The sequence below is a fragment of the Sparus aurata genome, chromosome 12, assembly GCF_900880675.1.
Source record: "Sparus aurata chromosome 12, fSpaAur1.1, whole genome shotgun sequence".
NCBI classification, from domain to species: domain Eukaryota; kingdom Metazoa; phylum Chordata; class Actinopteri; order Spariformes; family Sparidae; genus Sparus; species Sparus aurata.
This window is the reverse complement of record NC_044198.1, coordinates 20,957,877-20,968,447: the sequence shown is the minus strand read 5'-3', so window position 1 is coordinate 20,968,447 and position 10,571 is coordinate 20,957,877. Positions and strand designations below refer to the sequence as shown.

Here is a 10,571-nt window from a genome sequence, read left to right as displayed (position 1 = left end):
GGTGTCTGTGAGTTGTTCTCAGTTCTCCTATTGGTTTCATTCTCATTCTAGACCTACTTGTAACTTTCATACTTTAATTACGTACACTGGGCTTTTTTTTTTTTTTTGACATTGGAATCATTTTGATTGAATTCTGCTTGAGTTCCCTTTTTTCCTTTTATTTACATCATAAAGTTTCGGTCACAACTTTCTGCAAACCTCTTCAGTTTTACTGTAATCTTCCTCATCTTTCCGTGATTTTGTCACGTGTCGCACTGATCCACAATCAGTCATTCCTTTTAACAAAAAGCAAACATACTAGTATATTGTTGTAACTCAGCCAGCGTGTGCTCAGGCCACCTGACTGCAGCCTGCTGTAGTTTCCTGGGTATTTCCCTGTTCTTGCAGAGGGGAAGAGCCTGCTGCCGACAAGCCTTAACATGTTCACGATGCCTGTGGTGGGCAGAGTTTTGAGACCTCGTGATCCTAGTGTGAGGCAGGGATCGAATGAACATTATTAAAACTTCCTGCACTAATTTACCTTTGAGTTATGCTTTAAAAACCTGTCAGTCAGTTAATTCTCTACAGTGAGTCACTTCCCTGGTTGTGTGTGATCCGACTGTAGGCGGTGTTGGTTGAATGAACGGATGTTTGTATGTAAAATAAACACTTCTCTGTTGATCACATGACATTTTGAGCATGCAAGTGTTTCTCTTTCTTCAATGACGTCAGTGTTGCACATGAAAAACAACCACCGTCTAAATATCTTATCCCTATCAGCCCGTTAGGACACAAAATCAGACACTGATGCTCCCCTGAACCCTTGTTGTGCGTTCAAACTTTACTCCGAAAGAAAGCGATAAATCTTTATGGCGGTGGTTATATAAGTGTTATAAGAGTTCTTAAAATTGAACAGTGCGGTCCATCATGATGACACACTTCTTCATGGCACACTGGGGCTGGATAAGCTGTTGTTTTGACTTTCTGTACAAAGTAACTTGTGACCTCATTCAAAACCTCATTAGGTTTTTATGCGTTTTTAAGTTTAGTTAACCGTCTAATGTTGTCAAATCACAATACATTTTCAAATTCAGTATTTGGATGTGAACGACGCCCCTATGCCCATATCAGCATGTTTTAGGTTAATCAAAACTGAAAGTACAAACACCAACTCAGAAAAAAACAAAAAAACAATACAGGTGTGTTTTGTGTTCCACGAAGTGTAAAAGTGATACATATTTTATGTAATGCTGTTGACTAAAGGCGCACATGACTTTGTTGTGGACAGAGAAGTCTACCTCAGAGTAGGAGGAACTTGGCTGCATCTGACGGGGATTCCTTGCCATAAAGTTGCGTCACAGCCAGTATTTAAACGAGCACTGCTATCATTAGTTCAAACCTGTTCCTTCTTGTTGAGCTACAGCTACAGAGCTATTTAAGCACCGAGAGAGACGAAAAACTGAACATTTGAAGCTTTTTTTCTCTCCTCTGAAGCACTATCGCTGTGAAAATGACTGGTCACGGTGAGTTTCTAAGAAGATTTCATTGAACTTGACCTGGTTTTAGTTTTCTTTCATGTGTATCATATCATGGATGTTCAACCAGTCTTATCTGAACTGTGTATTTTGCCCTCAGATCTTGATCTCGTCGATATCTGCGCACACGAGCTCCGCGAAGTCGGAGACAAACTCTACTGGAGATTCAAACTGCTGGAAATACTGATCAAGAACTACAAGACCGTCACTAAGATCAAGTGAGACGTGACGTCAACGTACAGAAAGAGGAAATGGAATTTTCTGAAAATTGAAGTCATCCGGAGCCTTTAAGCAGAGGAGTCTCTCATACGGACTCGCCACTGGTGTCAAAATGGTGGCTTTCACATGGGATGTAAAAGCTTGTGGAAACACCCTTATGGAGAGGTTGGATGTGGACTGTCAGAGGACTGCTGCCATATTCAAGACCGGGGCTCTGAGGAGAAAAGCCACATGTGCTTGATGCTGTTGATCCACTGATTCAGAGCCATGGGTGACTGGAACCAAAGTGGAACATCTGGATGGAAGTTGTCTGCTGTAAAATGCTGATTGTCACATGTATTCTGTACATACTACTATATGTGGACATGTATGCATGTTAAGCTCTATAAGCCTGTCAACTGATGTAGACTGGAGATTTTTAAGACTTGGAAGAATTAAGTCATAGTGCATTTACGCTAAAAATTGTCTTTCTATATGTCTTTTCTGGGATGATCATGAAATGTCAATAAAATATCAACGGTTAATAAGTCTAGTATCTGGTGATGTGTTTCAAGCAAGTTAAAGGACAAGTTTGACATTTTGGAAGATATGTTTCTTTGCTGTCTTTGCTGAAAAAAGACTAATACTCTTTTAAATGTATGTTTAATGTGTAGCTGGAGCCAATAGCAGCTTAGCGTAGCGTTAGGACTGAAAAACTGGGACGAACAGCTATGATTTTTACACGTCTGTACAGAGTTAAACAGGTTATAACATGAGCTTTAGATGTGCTTGAAGGCAGATATTTTTTTTTCTCCAATGAACAGATCCAAGTTAGCTGTTTCCTTGTTTTCAGGCAACATGCATGGTTTGCTGATTTTGTGCTAAGCTAAGCTAACCAGCTAGCCTACTGACTGAAGCTGACCTAAATAGTTTAGCATGCAGACATGACAATGGTATCAATCTTCTCATCTAACTCTCGGCAAGAAAGGTAGTCACAGTATTAACTTTTTGACAGAGCCAGGCTAGCTGTTTACCTATTGCTTTCCAGTCCTGTTGGGCTAAGCTAACCAGCTGGCTGTACCTAGCCTACATAATGTATTATGCACACATGACAGTGGTATCAATCTTCTGATCTAACTCCCAATAAAAAAGAAAAATACATTTAGCTAGAGCTGGTAGCCACTTAGCTTAATTTAGCATAAAGACTGAAAGCAGGGTAAAGCTTTTAATTTTTCACAGAGCAAGCTGCGCTGTTTCCCTGTTTATACATTAATGATTTCCAATCTCTGTGCTAAGATAAACTAAGCTAAAAGAAGCTAAGCTAAGCAGCTGCTGGCTGTAGCCTACTCTAATTTAGCATACAGAGATGGCAATGGTATCAATCTTCTCATTGAACTGTCAAGAAAAAAGAAAATAAGAATATTTAGCTGGAGCCAGCTGACGGTAAGCGTAGCTTAACATTAAGACTGGAAACTTGGGGAAACATTTCCGTACAGACTGAACGGGTCATAACATGTTAATTGGCTTAAGCCTCATGAGCTCATGAGTTACCGGTGGGCAGATTTCTTTCTTTAGTACAGGGCCAGCAAAGCTGTGGTGTTAAGTGTTTTGGCTAAGCTAAGCTAACCGGATGTAGCTTCATATTAGGAGCAAAATGGTATCAATCTTCTCATCACTCAGCAAGAACAGCGAATAAGAGTATTTTCTAAAATGTTTCCCCAACTAACCCTTAAGGCACAATTGTCTAACATTCCAAAACCCAAACATATTTACAGCATTTTTGCTTGATATATTGCTTACACAACTGATCAATTATCAAAGCAGTGTTTGATTTACCAAATGTAATAATCATTTCAGCACTGGATGAATCTGATAAAACTACACCACTCCATGTGTTTTGCATTATACTATGTAACAAGTTGAGTTGGAGGAAACGATATCTCACACAGATTAATTACTCTTCAAGTGTAAATACATGGAACAAAAAAAAAAACGACAACAGCAAAACAGTGCTAGATTCAGGCACTTAAAGGATCCTTACTTTATTTTGTGTGGTAATACAAAAGCATACAGAATTATACAGGATAGGAGAGAAGATCCCTTTCATTGAATTCCATTAGATCGTACACATAAAATGACTAATAATTACATACAAGCCTTTTCTCTGTAGCTACATCCACAAGTACCCCGGCCCTCCACCAATAGCATGCATGGTCTCTATGCTGTAAACGGAGCTTGATGCTTCTTCACACCTATTGGTATTTTTTTTGTAGGTAGAAAAAATAAGACAGAACTATAAGTATGCCATGAAACAATACGTGTAACTTCATACATAGATCAGACTCATCAGACCAGAATGATGGTTACAATCGTGATTTTTTTACATTGTACCAGAAGTTATCCCAGACCTGCAGTGAAGCATGTTTGGAGATATCAATGCAACGGATTGCGTGTTGTTGAACAGTTTCAGTCTTAAACGGGGACTAATCTGGGGCCCAAGTAACCCTCTCATCATCTGCATGTATGAAACAATACAACATCTCAGGTAGAAATAACATCTAATTCTGACATGACATACAAACTGAGAGATACATCATATTGCAAGAAGGAAGCTTAGAGGGTCGATTCACCCAAATGACAAAATACACTGGCTTCCTTCCCTCTGTCGGTATATTGTGAATTCACATGCATTCAACAGTTTTCAGTTATGAACTCTTCGGTGCAACGCCATTCTAAGTAAAAATGTTTACAGTTTGGGCTTGTCACAGGAAATTCCAGTCAAACAGGTTGCTTCATATTTTTTTCCTCTACGGCTGATGTGCATCTTGACAGGAAATGCCATTTTAGATCCATATATTGAGATAAGAGGCAGATATCTGATTCATTTAATCAAAAGATAAATGAAATTGAAACTACCTGCATGACTGGCGTTAAGTGCGAAAATATGTTTTCTTGCATTTGGATGAGTCGACCCTTAAACATCCGTTCAGCCCGTTCGTATAAGCAACCGCGAACAATCCTTTCGTAAATCTTTATGTTCACAGCGAGCCAGCTGTTCACTTTTCCTGCATCTTTACATCTCAACTAAAAATTTTAAAAAAAGGAGCAGAACCCTTTTTTAATATATATATTTATATATTCTGAGGAATGATTTTTTTTAGTATTCTTAAAGATCAATAGCTGTAGAAAAAATAAGTGAGATTCCTTTTTTAACCATCTTTGCCCAGGTTCATACTTTTAAATCTCACCTTCACCACCCATGAAAAATCTCTTTAAATACGATCCTACCTACAGGGCTATTGACTGTGCAAAATAGTTGATAAATGGCGGGCTACTCCAAGCATCTATTAGCAACATAAATAGAAATGGAAGACTGGTCTCACTCTACAACAGAATGGACCCATTGCAAAAAAAAAAGCAAAAGCAAACCAATAACATAAAGACTTTAGCTAGACTCAAGTTTTAATTCTTCATTTCAGTCTGAGACTATGGCGGACAAATTACCTGGCTAATGATGCAGCAACTGAACTCAAGCATTTTGTGTGTGTTCCTCTCTTTCCTCCTCAGAATACAATGAGGAGGAAAGAGGGAAAAATAGAAATTAAATGAGGATACAGAGAGAAAACATTCAGGTAGTCTATTCTAACAGTAACCCGAAGCATGTACTCCCAACAGAAGTGGGAATGAATAGGTGGAAGCAGGAGACCTGCGTGAGTGCAAAGAGCATCAATAGCAGTGTGATTTGCTATCCTTTATCCTTGCATAAGCGTGTGGGAGAGTATGGAGACGAGACCAGGACGTGATACTGGCGAGATCTTGTCGTAATGGAGAGATGATGTTTCCTTAGTGTCGAGGGAAACTTGGCCCCAGTCAAAATCTTCATATTCACCATGACTACTGCTGCCCCCTGCTTTGTTCTTTGATGTCATCTAACATTAACAGAAGCCCGTCTGTTCATAGTGTCGATGTTTACAAGTATATCCAGCCTAGCAGTGGCAGGTCGTTTACCAGCCAGTCATTCGTTTTTTCGTTCAGAGACCGTTCAAACCAACCAAGTGTTACTTGGTGAGGCCCACCACCAATCAGATTGCACTGGGTTAATATGGACTACCACCAAAATGTCATCTGGAATAGATGTACAAACAGGCTCCCCAACCAAAACAGATTGTCTCATTAAAGTGAAGTCCATCTCATTAAGTGAAGTCCTTCAACCAATTAAATAACACAGACCATAGCCAGATCTTCCAGTCCAACCAATCAAGGGGTTTTCATTTAGTAAACGCTGCCACCACGGCCCACATAAGTTCGTTGGCGTTGGGCTTCGCGCTCTCTTTCTCCGGCTCCAGCTCGAGCAGAGTGTGGACTCTCTTCATGCCCAGGTCGTACTGGTCATCTTGGAGCGGGGCGAAGGCATTCTCGAGGACGTCGGACGAGTGGGCCAGGAGGATCAGGGCCAGGATCCGTTTGTCCATGCGGTGGGGATCGTTGACCCACTTCTCCAAGACGGAGTCCTGGACCTTCTTGACGAGGCGCTGTAGGCGGTAAGAGTAACACATGTGTTTTACAGCCATTATATGCAACACGTTGATTACGTACATTCATCAAGTAAATGAACCCTGAATAGGGTAATAACAAGATTAAAGAAGCTGTAACACATAGATAGAAGATACTTTTCAGCCTCTCAGATCTGAAGCTACAGGCAGAAGATGATTAGTTATAAATATGTAAGTCATAAAAAACAAAGACAGCTTGTTTTTTTAGTTTGTTATGGCAAAAATTCAGGCAATATAGATAGATAGCTTTCTTCTGATTAAAACTACATAGTGCACCTTTGACAAACAAGTTTGGTGCAACTGACATTTCAAGACAGGAACATACTCATTTTAGATGAGGGCAGTAAAATTGTTGTGAAAAATACAATTTCCTTAATGGGACAAAAGGTTAAAACATGGAGTAAGAAGCTTTTTGCCCCCTCAAACTAAAACAGCATAATTGTGCTTTTATTAATATCAATACACCTTGCTAATTAATTTAACAAAATATATAATAAGATGAGGACACTATCCTCTCAATGAGACCTCAAGTACACAAACTTGCGCCCTAAGGACAACACCAGCATCTACACAGATCAGTTTTTATGTAATTTAACATGCTGCAGCGAACTAGCTCATCAGCTGCCTGGTGTGAAAACTGATGTTAGCAGTTTACTTCCACACAAAAGAACATGTGTTTGGTTTCACATGGCAGGACAAGACATGTGTCTACATTTGTAACCTGACATAGTATACAGTAAATACAGTATACAGTAGCTCGAAATATTTTATCTCAACGAGAGCACAGGATGCATGATTTGTCGAGCAGATATGCCGGCTGTAGCCGACAGAAGAGGCGCTTTAATGTCTGCTGGACTTCGACAGGATGTTATTGTGTTAGCGAGGGTCAAACTTGCAGACAGTTAAACTGAGACTGTGACTTTCACCCTCACCCTCAGTCGTAAAAGCGGAATATGCATGTGCGCAGACTGACCATAAAATAGCATAACTCAAGCTGATCACAAGACAAGGAGCCACTGAACCCTGGGGATCTTACCTGTTTAATGGTACTGTTGGTGAGCGGATGTGTGGTCATGTCAAAAAGCAGGAAGTTCTGTTTCTCTGTGGTGAGGACACCCTTCTCGACCAGGTTTTTTGCCAGACGTTCTCGAACGTTTCTCAGCTGGTAGTGCAGCTTCAGGGGATTCCAGGTCTCTCCTGACGGACAACATGAGATCCATCTTAGGACATTAAACACACACTGATACACATACAGTACTTGATATCATCTTCACACTTTAAATGCCTGAATTGGCAAACTTTTACTGCTTCAGCTCCCGGATTAGTTTAACCTTTGTTTTAATGTTGTTAGCGACAATGTCCTTATACCGGATATGAAACATGAACATTTCTAGTTTAACTAGTATCGATTGTTTTAATACAAGATGTAACTAAGATTTTAATTAGAGTATACAGACAATGAAATGAAAACATGTCACTCAGATGTCCAACAGGGGAACAATAAGTAGATTAGACCAAGGTTTGGTTAGCAAACTCGGAAGGGCTTATCTCACCACTCAGCAGCTCTATCCAGCTCTGGACTGACTCTGGAGGCTGGGTTTCCTTTATGTGCTTCAATGCCTCATCGAGTAGCACATCTCCTGTCGGGGCATCTGACTTGCAGATCACCTTGGACAAACAAAGGGAGACGTATTTGAACTTGATGCCAGTTTACTTACACCACACACTCACATCCTGCGTGAACAGGAATTGCCACACCGGCTCCGAAACTGTATGTGGCAGCAAGGTTAGTAAAGGGAAGAGCGCGGATCTGGATCATCATGCCCTGGGCTCCCATGGATTATTGCGCTTTTATGTTTGACTATCTTCTTATATCTGTACATCTGTAAAATGTAAATCTTTTTACATTCCAATGTTTTTTTTCTGCTAATTATCCTGTGTGGCTTGTCCTCTTCAGGTGACAACGGTGTAGAGGAGTCCGTGTGACTCTGACAGCACTTGGCGATGCCCTGCACTTGGCGATGCCCTGGGCCTGCTCAATCAGCCACACCAATGTAGGCAAGAGTCACACATTTCATCACTGGTGCAGACGTTTTTTTTTTTGTTGTTGTTGTTGTTGTTTTTTTTTCCCCCAACAAGAAGAACACAACATGAGGGCAAAAGTCTTCAAGTTTAACCATAAATTCTTGTCACAGCTCTGGAATATCAAACAAACCATCTTTGGCAAAGTCTTCCTTTTTAGCCTTTCTTGCACCGAGGGTGTGCATGAAAAAGCATAACAACGTTGTTTTTTATTATTGTTTTTTATTATTATTTTAATTCGTATCATCTGTAAGAGTCAGGTAATTATCGGTTATTGTAACGGCTGACAAAATCCATATGGTGCATCCCTGTAATTTACCCTTAACAGATATTCTGTCAATGAAATTTGTAAACTGGCTTTTTAGTGTTCTGTACTGAACATGCCACATCTGTTGCACATCTGCCCGCCCTGGGAAAGGGATCCCTCTTCTGTGGCTCTTCCTGATGTTTCTAAGACCTTTTCCCCCATTAAAAAGGCTTCCCCCCCCAATATGCCATGTTTTCCCTTTGTCGAATCAAGGGGCTAAGCGACAGATGCTGTCGATCACTGTACAGATGGTAAAGCTCTCTGAGGCAATGTGATTGTGACTTTAGGCTGTGTTAAAAAAACAAACAAACATTGATCTTAGAAGAAATGCATCCTTCCACACACAGTTACAACACTTGACTTTGCCTTTCTGTTTGGGGTGTTCCGAGCACAAGACGCTCGCTTATTTTCCCCCGGAGCCGTGAACACATCAGCATACTTCTCACCTTCCTTGAGAGCAGGCTTTTCCTCCGCACCCCGCAGGCCTCCAGCTGTAGCCTCCCTCTGAGGGCCAGTTCGACCAGCATACACCCGCGGAGACCGGAAGAAATACAGTCGTTCCAGAAAGACGTGTAACCCTGCGGAGGAGGAAATACCGTGAGCTCAAGGTGCAGCAGCATATATGTTAGCTTAGCTGACGTGTTGGTCGGAGTGTGTGCTATGTGAGGTGCGGCGTTTTTTTCAGCTTGGAGAAAAAAAAGGAGGCACGTCACTGATAAGAAGTTGTCAAAGAAAACTGTCACGGTGACGTTTAGCTACGACAGCTAACGTTACGTAAACAGTAAACTGGTTAATCAACATAGGCTGGATGCTGTGTTGCAATGCAAAAATACAGATATAGGTAGATATAGATACAGATAAGGTTAAATAATTGGCACGGCTAACTTAAATTAACTGTAGGCTACACGACATAATTGCTAACCTGCTTCTGAAAACAGACTCTGAGCTGCGCTGTGGTCAGGCTAACCTAGCAAACATTAACCGCCGCTCGAATAAAGCAAGTTAACTTTGTTGACGTGACGCAACGTAAACATAATGTCAGCTACGTTCGTGTTGGATGAACTGGCGTCGAAAGGAATAAGCCTGGCCGAGGGATTAAAAAACAAGCCCACACCTCTCGATCCTTGAGGCCCAGGAGCAACACTTCCTCCATCAGTGTGAGCCTTGTTTCCTTCGAGTCCCCCTTATCGTCGTCGTCCTCCTCCCCGCGGCGCGCCTCGTCCTCCTCCCCGCCGGAGTCCTTCTCCTTGTCGGCGGCGGCGCTGCGGATGGCCTCGGTCCTCCGCTGGACGAGGCCCGAGTTTCTCTTCGCGAGAGAGGCCATAGCTGGTGCTGCAAAACGATCAGATCCGAAGAAAAGCGCCTACCTCGACCAGCCAGGAAGCCACGCAGCATGTAACCTGGATGGTAAAAAAAAAAAGGGGGGGGGGGGAACGGTGAAACGGTGGACCGATCGAATAAAGACGGCCGTTTACGTTAAGCTCGGCTCGGGATTCCTGCTTCGACTCTGCCCACTTCCTGATCCAACATGGTGGCAGTGACGTGCAACCCGATCCGTGAACACATCTCGCCTGTTGCATTCAAGAGCCATCGGAAATACCGTAAATCCGAAAGTTTGAACACATCTGTCGTGTCGACCAAAAGCTTATAAACACAACAAACTGAATTTATACACAGAACGCGTATTTAATGTTATTAACACTTTATTGAGTACAGTTAAGATATAAAGATTTGTTCGAGTGTTACAAAAAGGTTTTAAAAATGGGAGAAATAGCTTTTGCTAAAATGTTCATAGGCTAGTTAATTAAATATGGGTTACTCTTTATATATTGTATTAAACATAAGTTAATAGGAAACAAAGCCCTTAAGTTATACGTCATATAAGATATAAGATTGTCCTGAAAATAACAATATCAG

General features: G+C 41.3%; 1 protein-coding gene and 1 long non-coding RNA gene across 2 annotated transcripts; one reads left to right on the top strand and one right to left on the bottom strand.

Annotated features, from left to right (window-relative positions):
* The first annotated feature begins 1,378 nt into the window (after positions 1-1,378).
* LOC115593020 (uncharacterized) lies at positions 1,379-2,257 on the top strand. The gene is made up of 2 exons (XR_003986248.1): positions 1,379-1,502; positions 1,615-2,257. It is a non-coding gene; the product is annotated as an uncharacterized LOC115593020 (long non-coding RNA).
* A 1,468-nt stretch (positions 2,258-3,725) lies between these two features.
* On the bottom strand, positions 3,726-10,198 carry LOC115592890 (Golgi phosphoprotein 3-like). The gene is made up of 5 exons (XM_030436113.1): positions 9,769-10,198; positions 9,101-9,232; positions 7,819-7,933; positions 7,302-7,462; positions 3,726-6,244 (listed from the first exon to the last, which is right to left on the bottom strand). Exons 1-5 carry the CDS (start codon positions 9,976-9,978, stop codon positions 5,981-5,983), a joined length of 882 nt encoding a protein of 293 aa, XP_030291973.1. The 5' UTR covers positions 9,979-10,198; the 3' UTR covers positions 3,726-5,980.
* Between the last annotated feature and the right edge of the window lie 373 nt (positions 10,199-10,571).